Source organism: Odontomachus brunneus, unplaced genomic scaffold (assembly GCF_010583005.1).
Source record: "Odontomachus brunneus isolate Ranch 3 - 2012 unplaced genomic scaffold, Obru_v1 Obru_scaffold_004, whole genome shotgun sequence".
In the NCBI taxonomy this organism is placed as follows: domain Eukaryota; kingdom Metazoa; phylum Arthropoda; class Insecta; order Hymenoptera; family Formicidae; genus Odontomachus; species Odontomachus brunneus.
Genome location: NW_022639454.1, coordinates 3,454,035 through 3,471,218, shown reverse-complemented (window position 1 = coordinate 3,471,218; position 17,184 = coordinate 3,454,035). Strand labels below are relative to the sequence as shown.

At 44.5% G+C, this 17,184-nt stretch overlaps 1 protein-coding gene across 5 annotated transcripts in view; it reads left to right on the top strand.

Moving 5' to 3' along the window:
- LOC116846017 (pikachurin) overlaps nt 1-17,184 on the top strand; it is a 125,407-nt gene that overhangs the window by 76,132 nt on the left and 32,091 nt on the right. For all 5 annotated transcript variants that reach the window (XM_032819335.1, XM_032819327.1, XM_032819317.1 and 2 more), the window contains 3 exons: nt 8,040-8,241; nt 10,987-11,131; nt 16,561-16,747. In XM_032819335.1, coding sequence (XP_032675226.1) covers nt 8,040-8,241; nt 10,987-11,131; nt 16,561-16,747 — 534 coding nt within the window. The remainder of the gene's footprint in view (nt 1-8,039; nt 8,242-10,986; nt 11,132-16,560; nt 16,748-17,184) is intronic.

Sequence of the window (17,184 nt, the reverse complement as noted above, 5' to 3'; positions counted from 1 at the left end):
GTCTATACCACTCTTTACATGTTGTATGTGATGGAGCTCGATCACCATAACATTCTTCAAGTAATCGATGAACTTCTGCTACACTTTTTTTCAAATCAAAATAGTGCAAAAGCACATGTCGAAAAAACACTTTATCGCGTTCCATTTTTCACAAAGCAAAAGAAATTGTTGTTTAGGAAAATAATTGTGTATGCTGACTGAATGTTATCGAGAAATGTCGAAATTAATCACAAACTACCTGTTTCGTTAGTAATGACTACTAGAACTGTTTGCATTGCCATCTAACATTTGCGGGCGGAAACTAAGTTAAGGTCCTAATAGCTGTAAATGATGCGCGCACGGGCTGCACGACAACATATCGTGTAATCGATAGCGCGCACTCATTTCCGCATACGACGCGTCACAATATTTTGTCGGGCCAATCGTAAATTATACTGCAGGCGAGGGAGAGAGGTGCAATTTTCATTTGACGATTGGGGCGGAGATTACACGCGAGCGCGACGGATGGCAGGAATCCGGAAATATCAGGCATGAAATCGATATTTCCAGAAATTATCGCAGATTCGGGATGGTTCGATTTTTTTTTATTCGTATTTTGCGACAACGACAATGTATTGTTGATTCCGATAATCGGTGAAAATTTCAACAGCTCGGAAATGGAAATCGAGGAGGCTCGGCTATTTGTATTACGCGTGAATATTTTAAGGAAGATTCATATCCATATTTTGTGCGATACTCGCGTTATCTATTATTCGGTATTCACATCGCCTGTACGCCTAGGCATTCTGGCTTATGCCGGCGAAATATGTTCGTCGGCGCGGCACGGTTATGCGCGAAATGCGCTGGCTCGCGAAGTACGAAAAATACAACGCCGAGATTTTACATTTTTCAAATTGTTTTCCGAGCATAAACCATACCGCGGTCATACCTTTGCGGCTTGGCGGTTCGCGGTGAGATTCTGTTTTATTAGTTAGCGCGGGTGTTAATACACTCGCGCGCTAACTGCGAATGGCGCAGTCTCACGTTTAAGCGAAACGCGCTGGAGGGATGATTATGATGCGACAGAACATAGAGGAGGTGACGTCTAAAAAAAGCTGTCATATTTTTTATTCATGTGATAATGCTCCTTTACTTTCCTCTTCCACTAAGAAACGCACGTAGAATCCGCGCATTACCCGAAGATGTATTCCCATGCTGTGATGACGCGACTGATAACTGTAATCATTATTTCCTATTGCCCCTTTTATCTTCTATTTTGCTTTTTCTCTCTTTCTCTCTCTTCCCGTTTCTCCTGTTTTTTTCTGGACTCTTGGAAAAGTTTCATAAGACACTTTTACGTTAACGAAAATAGTGCATTGCGTCCGTGTCGCGGGCTTACACAGTGACGTCGAGGTACGATGCGCGCGGGTAGAGTAAACCACACAATTATTAACGTCTCCCTTGGTCGTTAACACTCCAGAGGAACCTGATTTTCCTTGCGGCCAGAAGTATCTGTTTGGAGTTTTAGTGGCGAAGATCTTTTTTGAAATCATAGAGCGCAGGCAGGAAGCATGACCGCGGCGCTGGTCGCACGAAAAACCAGCTTCTCCCTCTAGAATGCCAATGACTGAGGGAGACGACGGCAATAACTACACCCACATGGTTTACTCTACTTAACGACAACGTACCCTCGCTGCTGAAGCGACGTTTCGACATGCGGATCGTTTCGACACGACGCGGGAAAAAATGAGTCCGCATTAGTATTCGCGTTGTAGGACATCGCACCGGCGAGAAAGCCGTGCGGTTACGTCCACTTTGCGAAGCTCAGGTGAAAACTACGAGAGCCTTTTGATCCGCTTAATTTGCATAAAGGCACGCCTCGAATGGCGAAAAACGATCAATCAAGTTGCCGTGGGGAACGAGAGTGCGCGCTATCGCCGCTCTTTTCCAAACGATGGCGAGAGCAGGAGCGCCGCGGGATCCGATCGGCTCCGATAGTTTACACACCCCGCTAGACCGCGACCAGGCAGCCAGTTTGGAAAATGTTCGTTGTTTCTCGCGTTCCGGAAATTCGCCTCTCGCGTTAAGTGGAGCGCGATGCGAGCATCAGACTCGCGATAACTTTGAGATGTTCGATTTTAATCAGTCCGCTTCCCCTTTGCTTCCTCGCATCGTTTGCGAACGGCGCAGACGATTCATTTGGTTCCGCACGGAAAAATGCCCGCGAATTCACTCGCCGCGTGAACAAGACAGTAAGGCCCGATCCACACTATCGGTCCGCTCACGGTCCGATCATATTCCTTGGGTATTCACACTATCGAGTCGACCTAATCCCAAATGATCAGTATAATTTCTACCTTCCATCGTGAAGTTCATTATAATTTTTTTCCGAAAAATGGCGTTTCTGATAAAGAATTAATCATAATTGCTGTGGCACTGGACGATGAAGATAGAGAAAGTGAGAAGTGTAAAACAAAAAGAAAGGTAAGAAAAAGATCTATGTGGATTCGTCCCAATTTGATTAATAGAAAAACTGAAGAAGAATATTTCACATTATATTCCCATTTAGTAGACAATGAGGATAAATTTGTTAAATATTTTCGAATGAGTGCAGGCACATTCGAAATGATATTGTCAAAAATTGAAAAATCGATCTGAAGCCTGTTCACACTATGGGTCACAGCTCCGGTCACTTTCCAGCAAAATATTCTTTCAAAGGAATATTGCTGGAACGAGAGCGGAGCGAGACCGGAACTCATAGTGTGGATACGTACCTTATAAACAATAGAAGAATATTTGATCGGACCGTGAGCGGACCGATAGTGTGAATCGGGCCTAATAAAGCAGAGAGAAGAACAGAAACCAAGAGCAAAGGTACAAGATAGATAAGTGATAGATAGATGTTTTTATTATCACTCAGAGGCCATGCTCTCTAAGAGCGTTTACAACGATTGGCAGTCTCAAGTCGTTCCTTTACTGACAGACTGATTGTCAAACAATTGGCAATTATAGATGGTAAGATAAAAATACCAATGCTCTCATACACGTAAACACATTTGTATGAGTGCTTTGCTTTTTCCTTAGATTAAGAGTTACGTGATTTTCGGCTTTATATGGATAAGAGCAAAACTACTATAATTAAAGCTATTATAACTAGAGCTGCTTTTACAAAGCGCGAGTCTAAACAAACGCCTAAGCCGCGACACTCGCAACGCAAATTCAAACAATCCTTTGATCTTGCGCTTTGTAAGCACAGAGTAAAAAACATTAATGTGGTCCGAGCTTTCCTTTCATTGACGCCCAACCGAATAATCACGACTAAAGGAGAATGACGCGTAGAAGGGGAAGCATTCCCCTCGGCTCCGCAAGTTGCATTCCAGACTTCCTCTAGTGTAATTTTACTTTAACTCAGTCAGAATGAAATTTACAAGTGTGGTTAGGTCTTCAGGTTAAGAGAGAAAAAGATAGGCATTTATATCGATGGAATTTGTACAGTAAGTAGCAAACGAAAGTGTTTTACGGACGTACAGGTGTGACATGATTTATAAACTCTTCAGCAGTTCATCGAGAACCAAGTTGGAGTCAACTCGCAAATGATTTACTTTTGACGAAAATGTCGCGGAAAAACCATTACTTATCGTACTCTTCCGTTTCCTAACGTTGTGCGCATCGTCGCAGCAAAAATTTAGATCCAAATTCTATTAACGTGAAGTTTACTCGCGAAATTACACTGGCGCAGAGCACGATACCGTCGCGTTTGTTTTCTGCCGTTGCGACCGCGCTACACGGAATCGACAAGATCGACGATTTCGTTGCGCCAGAGAAAAAGAGAAAACATCCTTCCCAGGGCAATGAATTGCAACTGAACGAAAGAGTAAAAAAAAAAGAAAAAAGAGAAAGAGAGAGTCGATATCGGACAGCGACAGCAGCGCGGTCGTAGTGTGTGACCGGCTTCGCGCAGTTGTGTTTAATCCGAATACGCCCATTATATTCCCTTTATTCGTTGTTCGATGTTAATCGCGTTGTTAGAGACATTGTGTGCATCCAGCGCTCAGTGAACTCTTGGGTCTGATTAGTTTGTACTTTTAAATCTCGATGAAATCTGAATGTATACATCAACCGGACCCAAGAGTTCGGTGAGCGCTTAATGAGTGGTTTAATAATGAATATATATATATATATATATATATATATATATATATATATATAAATAAATATATATATATATATAAATAAATATATATATTTTATATATATTATATAATATTATATTATTACATATATATATATATATATATATATATATATATATATATATATATGTATCTAACATTTCTCTCTCTCTCTCGTGATAAAACATTACATGTGACTATTTCTTCACGACGTCGCGACCGCGAAGATACGATACGAACGCGCATAATAACTCGTCGACTTTTCGTTTTTTCTCACTTACCTCCTCCTCCTCCTTCTCTTCCGTGAACTCCTCATTTTATTCGATTTGAAATAAAACCGCAGGGGAGAGCACTGAGAGTGTTCACGCAACTCTGTGCCGTTACGACCTGTTTAATTTCAAGCTCGGGTTACAACGTTGCCGGGTTACAACGTTGTAACCGTGCGTGTAATGGAGCGTGCTGATTGTATTGGTTCGATTAGAATGTACTTGTTCCACTATGGCGAACGGGAGAGCGGAAATCTATGGTCCGGCTATAATTTACTTATTCTACCGCGGAAGAGTTAGATCTATGGCCCGTCCGCGACGTACTTGTTCTACTGCGAGCAGAGAGAGAGAGAGGATATATGGCCTGGCTGCAACTTGCTTATCCAACTGCGGATATAACAACTTATGGAATATTAGCACTTGGGTCGTGACGACATTTCGCCATATATATGTATTTTACAGCAATGTGTCATAAAGTGCAACTTCACTCGTACACTGAGGGAAAAAATATCTGAAAAAAATGATGAACATTTTTTCGGTGGATACTAATGACTAATGTATTCACTTACAAATAAACGTACCCAAAAGGTATACTCCGATTTCTTTCTAATTTGACACAAATGTAGAAATATAAAAAATATTTAGGTTATATTTTTTCATTTTGATACACACACATACACACAATTTGAATTTCATGGGCAGTTTATAGCTTTGTAATATTCTCACTCTTATCATCAATAAGTACAATAAAAATGCATCAGAAATAAAATTGAATACAAGATATAGTTAAATAATTTTAACAAAATCAACATAGCTGAGACACGAACCATTTTAAATTTTTTTAGCCGAGATTCCAACCAAAATATTTCAAATCTGTGCTAAATTAGTCAAAAATAGTTCGAACTTTGGTCAAACCGAGAAATCTGGCAATTTTGATTAAAAGTTTATCAAAATCAGCATAGCTGAGACACAAACTATTTTAAATTTCTTTAGCCGAAATTCCAACCGCAATATTTTAAATCTGTGCTAAATTAGTCAAAAATAGTTTGAATCTCGGTCAAACCGAGAAATTATTTGTATAAATAATTTTTTTCAACTTTTTACATATTTTGTTTAAACATTTTATTATTTATACAAATAATTTTACACATTTGACTTCATATTCATAATCACCAACAACGCCTATATCTTATATTCAATATTTTTTGTACTTCTACATTTATGCCAAATTAGGACGAAATCAGAGTGTAACTTTTGGATAGGTTTACTTGTTGGATCCAAATTCTTTTATTTAAATAGAAGAAACAATTTTTCATGAAAAGCTTTCACGAGAAACTAGAATTTTATTATCGTTTTAAGAAAATGTATATTTTCTTATTTGAGGAATATTTTATACATTTGCTACAAGTAAATATATCAGTATCTGCGGCGAATAAATGTTTAGTATTCCTTAGATATTTTATCTTTCAGTATATGCACGAGCAATAAAACAACAAAGATATATAATGATAGTAACAACGCCGACGAAACGAGCAAGAAACAGCTCCCGCAAGTTTTTCGTAAGCGACGCAAAAAGTCGAATGTAACGCGATAAACGCGATTGTATCGCGTGCGTTGCATCGTTGATATTTGTACGTTTTTATAATTCGACAAAATGGCACGCAATTTCTCAATGCCGACGTAAAAGTTATCGCGATCGTGGTTGCCAAAGCAACGAGCGCATAAGCGATTCGGCTTTTCACCCGACAAATAATCGACTGGCTCTTTCGTATTTTTGCGTATTAGCGCAGTCACTTAATCGCGATTTCACATTTAATCAGCTTCGCGTCGGTTTGTATCGTGCGCATAATCGTCTCTGTGTCGATAAAATCGCACATTTATATATAATAACATTAAGCCTTCATAATCAAGAGATCGATTCGTGAACGCGCGCGGCGATTTTAATTGCGATGAGCAGTAACGAGTGAAACTTTAAGCGCGCCATTAATTCGAAAGAATACTACGGTTGTGCAAATTACAATGTGCAAAACATTTGGTCGGTGTTGCGATAACAAACACCATTGCGAAATGCACCGCCTCATGCGGCCGATATCTTGATTAAAATTGGATAACGATGGCCTAGTTCATGGCCTTAATAAACAAACTGAGCTCAGAGATACGAAGGGTCATTCAAAACGTACGTGGCCTGATACAGAAGTAGCACGCGAATTCGATCAAATCTTGATTGCCGTATTTCAGAGCCATATTGTATTGGGTTAAGTATGACAGAGCGGATTAGTCTTCGTTTGACAGTGCGCCAAAGTGACTGTTGCGAGCGATGGATCTCACTTGCGTTTGGTCACACCAGTAACAACTTGAGCTGAAGAGTTTCATTGTATCTCTCGCCTTTCGCGGCATGATTTCGTTCTGTAGGGCTTTTAGCTTCGATGAAACTTGAGCTTTCCACTCCAGAAACAGCCAACAGTCAAAACGTTCACTTTGGCGTCTGACTTTGTGTCTCGCAGAGACTAATCGACAGATTACTCTGTACTGTCATATTTGAGCCAAAGCATGGCTCCGAATTAACGGTAGTAAAGATCAAACCACATGGTTTTTGGACGAGCCACGTATTCCCTGCGCCAACAAAGCGCGTCGGCTCGATAAATCCTCGCCCCGTCTCCTCCTCGATCAGTCGTTGTAATTGCACGTACGATTCCGCCGGCCGACCGACGCGTTTTGTTACACGATAGCGCCGAGGATTCCTGGCGCTATCAAGAACTGGAATTCCATTTCCAGGCCCCGCGGGCGCAACTTTTTCTATTCTCCTGGCCCGGCCTGATTTATCGTCGCCCTTACGCTCACGTGTTCCACGTGCTCTTTCTCCCGGCTCTTCCTCCGGTACACCTTCCTGCGGTACACTCCGCGTGATTGATACGAGGCTGTAGATCGTGGAGGTAAAGGGACGTTCCATAAGCCTCGCATGCGAGCGGAATTCCCGATTTCCCGCTCTCTCCTTCCAGTCGATGTATTCCTGGAGAGTGGCCGAAACGGCGCCGGCATGTTAACCGTCGCCACGTCCCGACCGCAAATTGCAACGGACGCGTGCGCTCCCGAATCATTTCGCCATATTTCTCGCGCGGTTTGCCTCTTCCTTTTCGTTTCTCTCTTTCTCTCTCTCTCTCTCTCTCTCTTTCTCTCTCTTTTTTTGTTGTTGCGTGACACGCAGAAGGAAACGCAGAGAGTCCGCTGCGAGATGACACATTTTTTATTCGCACGTTGATATTCCTCAAGTCGATCGACTACTATTGCGAACATATCAAACATTCTCGCGGTAGAAAGGTTCGCGAACAATATTGCGGAAATGAGTTTTCCGCAAGAAGCGAATTATTCAAAATCTCAGACAGAAAATGCAATTATCGTTCATTAAGACCTCATCAAGAGGTTTACAAGAGCGAATTCTCCATCCGCCGTTATCACGAAAGTTCAGTGCTGAACTTTCGCTGTGCTTTGTGAATCACTTTGTGTTACAACGCGAGTGTGACGCTGCGTAAATGTAGATCTAGGAACGAGTCGGCGACACGCCACCGCGAGATCCCGTCGACAAGCTGAATCGGTAAAAAGACGTGTTCCCGTGATGTTCCAGAGGCTGAAGTGAGATCGCCACGTTTTACCGGGTCCGGCTGGCTGGCTTTTCCTGCCTTAAGGGCCGCTTACAAACACGTGCAATTAGAACTGGAATTTCGGCCCGAAGCGTGGGACGGCGTGCTCCTCTTGGCGGGAGAACGGGACGATCTTCAGGGCGATTTTATGGCTCTGATACTGCACCACGGCTTCATCGAGTTCAGGTACACGCAATGAAACTGCTGCTCGGCATTAACGATCGTGATTCGCGCGTATTACCGATCGATCACGTCGGCGCGATCGTTTATTTATTCACTCGACACCCCGACGGCAAATCCCCGTGAGAGATTCCGCGAGAATCCATTTTTCAAAGACGTATTGTATATAGTCGGCCGATGTGCTCCGAAATAATTTATTATCCTCCTCAGAATTACCATTCGAAAGGGAGGGAGCGTCGTATCGCGTAACGGTGATAAACGAAGCCGACACTTCGAGACAAAAATCGACGAAAGAGGTCAATTAATCTTTCGTAATCTGGCGGACAAGTCAATTCTTCTCCATTTCGACAAATTGACGGTCAGAGCGCGCGCGATCGTCGCGAATGTCGCCGGCAGCCGTGCTTGCAACGAAAGCAGCGCAAACTTCTCAAACGGCATCAAGAGCCTTATCGATTTTTTGTGCCGCGGCGAGCCGTATTGAATATAAAGTTGTACGCGGGACACTTTATAGGACACTTCGGCGCCATAATTTCGGAGACTTCGCCGTGAGTTTGACGCGGCCATTAATTAAACATTCCGTGCCGGGACTAATTTTTCGTTTACAGCTTAATAAGCCGTGACTTAATGGAGCCTCGCGCACGATTTACGAGCGTCGTGCAAAAACTGGAAAGTTTACCTTTTGCTGTATAGCCCGCGATACCCGTTCCACCCTTTTTACGGCGTTTTGCACCATCGCCCGAGCATCGACGGCGAAACTTTTTCGCCGCCAACGACGCCGTAGGATTTATTTTATAACGCACGACGCCAAGTTTCGCCCGCAAGTACGTCGCAAAGTGTTATGCACGCGCAATGACACCTGTAGTATCGCGATATTTGCCTCGCCGATATTACGATTCATCGTAACAGCGACAGTGTGCGCGCGCGAACATTGAATGTCACTTTCCAAGTGATACTTTAATTATCACGTGCGTTATGGAATTTCGCCTCTGCTTCTCGCGCTATTTGATTTCCCCCTCTGTTTGTGTTCGCGGGATGACAAAAAGGAAAGACACGGGAGATGATCTTGTAATCGTAATGAATAAAATAACACCTCTCGTGTTCTCTCTTCATTCGAGATCTAATTTCCTATTATTAAAGCGAAAATGCCAATTCCCGAACGCGTATTATATCCCAGACATTTTTATTGCTTTGCTCTTTAAATACGAACATTTAAACTTTCGAACATGTTTTTTATGTTGAAAGTTTAAATTGCGTTTAAAGTTTAACCCCTTCAGTGGTGTGCCCGGAAAGTTTCGTGGTGAGATATTAAATTCCTTTTGATTTCCTTAAACTGTTGTATTTTTTCTGCTCACAGCAAATTCGGGTAAAATATGTTTTGTATGCTATTTTACAAGAATAGCGTTTCAAAATCCCTTAAAGAAAGTAACAGTTAGGAGAAAAGAAATCTAAATAGGCTTGTTTGTGTGAGAAAATTCTGCCTCGGGGAAGGAATCGCGCGCTGTCATTTCAAATCACCACTACATACAGGAAAAACAACTCAACGTTAGTGTAACTGAATTTTCTGTTACTCGGGGACCAGATGGGAAAGTCGACTGTAGTAACAGAAAGATTCCTGTAAGAGGTTCCTACTCAGCCAATTGCTCTCAGTTATCTCAGCCAAGTTTTAATGCGGCTGAATGTTCAGACGTATGTTTTCGATCACAGTAGGCAGAAATATCGTCTTTTCTCCGTGTGAAAAGGAATATTCGTATTTGAAGAACAAAAGACAATAAGAATAGGGCACGGATATTGGCACTTTTACCTTGCGGATAGTCGCCATATACGCGAATAGAAGAGAGAACGTTTCACATTTCGTCGCCGGCGTTTAGGTGATGATGAAGAAAAAAAAAACGGGGAGAAATTAACGCGTATCCCCGAGAACGCAGCTTCACAATGACCTCTATTCAGATTTAGCAACGAGATTGTAGGACAAAGAAGAGGGGATGCACACAGCGCGACTCCCCCGAATTCATAGACACATTCATCAAACGCGCCATGTAATTTATTCATTGGTACCGCGATGGCCGACCATTGTTCCCCAGATTCGTTTCCACAATTCATTAATCGAACACTAAATGATTAGCCGTGTGGATTTGTTGTCCTATTAGTTGGACACCATTACCGGTGCGCGTTTAAATATTAGCGGATTACTTTCGCGAGATGATGGCGAATGAATTATCGACACACGTCGACGATGATTTCCATATTGATTGCGCGCCATCGGCGAAGGACGCGAGCCGGCCGGCCATTCGCGAGCGAAGCGCGAATAGCCACGATCGATTTTATCCGCCGTCCGTATGCGATATTGAAAAAGAAAAGAGGTGAATTCCGCGGTAAAACGCGACAGCGGCTCCGCGGGTGGAAGGTGATTCGCGGTAGGAATGATCGAAGCGTCGATCCGGCTCTCGCATGCGTCAACCTGGATTTACTGCCTGTGCGCGCGCGCGCGGGCGTTTAGATTCTTCCTCGACTCGTGAATATCCCTTTCCACGAATCTGCCTAGTCGTCATGTGTCCCGGCAAATAAATTCCACGGTGTTCAATAATGTATCGCACGAGAACGTTGATATGAGCCACCGCGTCCTTCCGCGCCGTCGTCGGTGCCGTCGGTGCCGTCGGCGCCGCTCGGCTACGGCTGACATTTCGCGACGTGTAGTATTCCGCCGGATCGATTAACATTGCCCATCGTGCACTTTCCGCGGGTGGTGTGTAGGTTCGATTGCGGCAGTGGTGTGGGCACGGTGAGGAGCACGGAGACGGTGAGGCTGAATGAGTGGAACACCCTGAGTGTCTACAGACATCGATGGGACGCCTGGATCCAGCTGAATCAGGAGAAGAGGGTGGAGGGACGCTCGAAGGTGAGGACACTTCATTTTATTTCCATCAAGGCCAGACTCCCCCGGATATTATTTACCCGTGTACGCGGATTCAATGGGGGCGGAATCGATATTCCGCAGCGAGGCGGGGACGTATTATCGGGATTACCAACGCGCGAGTTTATTCGAATTCTCGAGATTCTACGGCGACATCCTCGCCCTTCCCTCTTTGCTCTTCCTCCTCTTTCTCCTACTCCTCCTTCTCCTCTTCCTTCTGCTGCTACTGCTGCTCTGCTCGCGCTCGTCTCCCCCGAGACACTTCCGGTCTGGAGTTTTATGTAACGGCGCAATGAGAAATCGTACTCAATTGATCGCGATAGCGGTGATTCGTAGCCGCTCTCGCGCCGGGTAAATAAACCGTTTCTTTTCGTGAAGCCGGAAGCTCCGTCTTAAGCGGGCTACCGGTTGTTACGGATGCTTCCTTCTCTTCCGTTTTCCTTTTCTCCTCGTCGTTGTGAAATTTTTTTCGCGATACACATCGCTCCGCCGCGGCGGAACGCTCCGTCGTGTAACAAGGACGGTAAATACTTCGTTGCTCATTAATACCCACGGCCGACTGCAGTAAAATAAAATTGTTTCCATTCGGTGAAATCCACTCGCGAAAAGTTTAATGACGCCGAGGTGGAACCTGGCATTAAACGCTGTTGTATCTTACGGAAACTTCCCGGAAACTTTAATGAGAGAATGTAGCACGGAAATTGAAGAAACGTTCTTACATCTCGGAACTTTTTTCCGGGGTATTCCACGCGGGACCGGCGCAGAAATTTTGACCCCTTTTCCCTTCCTCCTTTTTCTGCTTTCATTTTTCTCCCATTCCTTTTTGTTTTGCTTACCCAACACTGAAACTTGGTTGCGGTTTACACCGATACGCCAGGGTGAAACAGACTATGCCACGTTACCGCGCAGCAAAACTTCGGATTTCTTGAAAATTCTCATTTCGCTTTAGTCGCATTAGAAACTGCAGAACACCTTCGTAAGAAATCCTTCATGGCTCGCACCCAGCAGACACACATCTACACGCATACACACATACACACACACACAGAAATACCGCGGGAAATAAGATATCGAAAGCACACGTTTGAAGGTATTGCAAATTACCGCTCTAACGCGATAACTTTTTTCAGCACAGCTTTTCCGAAATAGTATATTCGCAGGCGTGCAAACTTCTGTTACTAAATAATATTTTCGTCTCTGCGAAAACGAGAAAGCATTGCGCGACGTCACCTGTCAATTTACTTTTACCCGCACGGTGCATATGCAGAAAAGAAACGATTCGTTTTCCCGATTTCCGCGAAAAGCGATGGAGGAACTTTTGCGAAGGACGCGCGTAGAGGCAGACGTAGCGTCAGACGCGCGGATGAGACATGGCCCGCATAAAAGCAGTCACGAGATAAAATGGGGGTTGCCGCAAAATTTCGCGAGGATCACGCGCGATAGCGGAGGGACGTAAGAAGCTCGGAAACGGACGTCCGACACATCGAGACAGATGGCGAGGGGTTTAAAAGCGGGGAACCACACCCTAGCGCGAGGCCGCGCCTGCACGAGTAATCAGGAAAAAGCGCCGTTGCCCATAAAACTCGTCTGAATAAGGCGGTTCCGGCCATGTAATCGTTACGATCGATTCCGTTCTTTCCCATATTAATCCGCGTTCCGATCGATCGCGGCCCCTCGCTCGCTCGCTCGCTAATGAAACAGCACGACGCGAAAACCGCGCGACAAACAGCACCCAGATTCGTCAGGGTGCGTTTGAATAGCTATTGAGTCGGAATGGAAACACCCCGATCACGCAGTGATTGTGTCAATGTGACGGTAATGATCGATCGAGGATGAAAAAGTGCGTTTCAAAAAAGTATACTGTGGTAATCAGTAAGAAAAAAGAGTGAGGCAAATAAGAACCAAACGCTGAATGTTAAGGCAGAATTAATAATTTAATTTAATATCAATATAATACATGAGATTTCAATTAAATTACAGCATTTCAAACGTTTCGGTCCACAATTTGGACCTTTTTCAGTAATGTTAACAAGATAGATTTAAGCAAAATTAAGCGCAATTTAAATTATTACATCACCAAATGTTGTTTAAAAAACGTATGAAAAATTTTTATAAGTTTTTAAGTGACATTTGGCGATGTGTTAATTTAAATTGCGCATAATTTTAATGAAAATTTTTCATAATTTTTTTAAGCGACATTTGGCGATATGTTTATTTAAATTGCGTTTAACTTTAATGAAAATTTGTCAAGTTTTTTAAGCGACATTTGATGATGTGTTAATTTAAATTGCGCTTAATTTTACTTAAACTTATTTTGTTAACATCACTGAAGAAGGTTCAAATTGTGGACGAAAACACTTAAAATGTAATTTAATTGAAATCCCATGTATATTATATTGGTATTAAATAATTTGTTAATTCCGCCTTAACGTTTGGCGTTTGGCTCTTACTTGCCTCATTCTTTTTTCTTAGTGATTATATATCGCAAGAGCCTTTATCTTTATTAGTTATTGTACTTTGGTAGTTTTGCATTCGAAGTATAAGGCGAAGTACAACGATTTTCGGACTAATTTTGGACATCCTTATTGTTTTGGTCCTTGAATACGAATAATTTAGTTTTCAATAGAATACATATTGATGTATGTACATATACTTTTTGTTGAAAGTTTAAACCTTTTAAGTAATTAAGCCATTAATAAAATTGGGAGCTCACCAAACTTGACTATCAGAATTGATAGTTAATACTGACAGATTCGTCCAATAATGATGTTATAAATTATTATTATTATTAACGATTATTATTTGTATTATTATTATTATTTACTATTACACACACACACACACATACACACACACATATATATATATATTTAGTATTCTTAATTATATTATGAATTATAACATTATTGTGCGCAAATCCCCCGGTAATGCTTCGCAATTTTGACAATTTGGTGAGCTTCCAACTTCATTGTGCCCGAACCATTTTGCAATTCGCTGTACATCCCGATATTTGAGCGTGACTGCAGAAGCCGAATTAGTCGCGCTTCCGATTCGCGCCCTTAAACCTCGGGAAATCGCGCTTAATTAACGGCCGGCGATTTAATTCGCGATACAGCAGCAGAGGCGGCGCGCCGCGGAGCGAAGCGAGGCGAGGCGAGGCGAGGTGGGCAACTCCTTTCCGATGCAAACAGCGAGATGGTGTTCTTTGACGCATCTCGGTTGTCGCCGTCGTTTTGCCAGCGAATACACGGATCTTATTGTTAACCAACGCCCCGCTTCCCCGTGCTTTAATCGTATTCGACGCTTGTTGCGCACTTCGCGCGGTCTTCTCATTTTCTCTCTCTTTCTCTGTCGCTCTCGTTCTCGTCCTCCGTCCTCCGTGCCCTTGTTTCCTCGTTTTTCTTGTCTCCCTTTCTTTCTTTCTTAATTCGCTTCGCATCGCTTCCTCGTGATACTGCGACGACCGTCCGCCTTGTTACGTTGCAAATGAGATGCGGGCCGGGCGATCAGAAGTGTAAGCGAGACTTTTGGAACCTCTTTACGCTGATGGCCGCGGGATAATCTTTCGGGGACACTTGCAGCGGATTGGATTACTAATTTTCGTACTTTACAGCTATAAAGCTCTCGAGCGCGCGACGGCTCTTCGCGCTTCTCTTCTTGCCTAATAACGCGACTGCGTTATTGCCGCGCGAGTCGAGCGCGATGTAATTTTGACGGGATCAATCGATGGGAGACGAGAGAGAGAGAGAGAGAGAGAGAGAGAGAGAGAGAGAGAGAGAGAGAGAGAGACTCCCTCGTTCCGCACGATTTCCCACTTTCCCCGGCATCACATTCAGCTTTTGTCGCTTGCGCTTGGTATATTGCTTCTCGAGCGAGAGCTGGACGAGAGTTCGCGAGCGCCGCGAACATGAGAAGTTGACATCGTTCGTTTCTATCGTCCTCCCCGACTGCATCCGCTGACTTACGAGGCGCACGGCCGCGTCGTAATGATCGCCGTGACCTCGTATTTCATTAGCGCTAATCCGCACCGGGCTATACATCCGTAATCGCGTGCAATCCCCTTGCAGTCGCTCTGTGCGGTTTATAAATAGAGAAGCGCGACTCTAATCGAGCGAGACGAGCATCGCGAGGACACAGAATATCGAGGGAGCAAGTACCACGTCGATAAATGTCCTATCCACTTTTTTCCCGCCGGTCCTCCTCCTTCCTCAACGAGCCTCTCGGGCGTCCGGGATAGCGGTATGATAACGAGAAATTATCGGCTGCTTCTCGGCCCATCTGTTTTTCCCAGGCTAGGTTTAATTACCTTTAAAATCAGGCAGCATCGCCGGCAAATGGCTTCGCGTTTCAAGTCCACTTTATCCTAGAGTGGCATTAAGCACTCGGTGTCCTAGCGACAGCGTCGTAATTAGAGGAGCCACCTTTCTCTCTCTCTCTCTCTCTCTCTCTCTCTCTCTCTCTCTCTCTCTGTTGTCTTCCTTTTCCCTGCGCCACCTTTCTCCTTCTCTCTTTCCATCGTTTTACAATTTCTTTTTTCTCATCTCGCATTCTCCCTTCGCTTCGGCAGAAGGGAGCGGAAAACTAGAGCGCAGCTTGTTGCCAAAGCCTTCGGAATCGCTCGCTCGCGATCGTCTCCTCCGATTCCGGAGAATTCCTGAGAATGGAATTCAAGAAACGACGACGATGGCTTATGACTGCACGAGACATATGCGAACTCGCGCGCATACTCGAATACAAAATGCACGATAAAACGGCGATATTGGCTGACAATGAGTATATAGTTTGCCGTCCGAGATATAGAATGCGGGGATATAGAATGCAGCAGGCATGCGAAAATAATGCGAGAATAACGCGGGCCTCAGGCGCAGATGCGAAAGAATTTCCCCGTACGTCAACGTCGACGTCAACGTCGTCGTCGTCGCGCTTGCTTCGCGATATCCGCTGTAACCGGTAAGCCGAGCAGATTTCGATCTTTCATTCATCCGTGTGTTAGGCTGCAGGGACTGCGACTCCCTCGCCGGATCAGCATAATCCTTTACGTAATTCCTTCCTATTGTTCGGCGGCGCGGAACGAGTATGACGTAGTACGCGGATCTTGCGACGAGCTCGCGCGAAGGGTGAGTCGCGCGAAGGCGGGGATATATGCGAATTCTCTCTCCCAGTGGCCGTAAAAGGGTTGAAACATTTTGCGGAAATACATTTTTCACGCGCACACACATAGAGCGCGCGCGAAGATCCGCGCTAGACCCGGCCATCCCGGAAATATACAAAGGAACGGGGAAGTAGCTGACGTTGTGCGCTTGTACGCCGAGCGGAATAATTTCATGCATTAATCAGGCGGCCGCAATTGCGCCGATCCCGCCGCGTTGCGCCGCTACGTACGTGTAACTGGAGAATTCCGGCTTCAATTGCAGGGCTTGTTCTCGAGGATTACGTTCCGTGAGCCGCTCTTCGTCGGCGGGCCCGGAAACACGACCGGTTTGGAGCGACTTCCGGTGAGGACCGGATTTAAGGGCTGCATCCGGCATTTGGAGGCGAACGAGCACCACTATCGCTTCCCGCTGGCCCCGCAGGGCGACGCCGCGAACGGATTCGATGTCGGTGAGTACAGCTTTGTGTGGTACAACATCCCCTTCTGCCTCCGTTCTCTTCGACGGGCTCGCAACTCGGGCGAGAGATGCTCTAATCGTGTGAGATTCGTTGATCCGTCGCTTGCCGAACACACATCGGTCACGGCGGCTACGGTGGACGGGTAACTTTTGAACGGTTTGAAATTCTTTCAATCCGAACGCTCTGGGGGTCTCGGCAAGTTCCTCTCGAAGAAGTGGGACGAGCCGGCTGATAACAGCAAAGGGAAGGCACTTTAGCTCGAATTTCCACATATTCGCTCAATTCTTCCGTATTTCCATGAAATTACGTCACGTTACCTTTGACCTACATAAGAAAATCTTTTTGAAAACGGTTTCTATACGCGCAATCACATCCAGTAATCGATAATTGACGAAAGTCAACCCCGTCTGCACGCAAGCGAGTCCAGC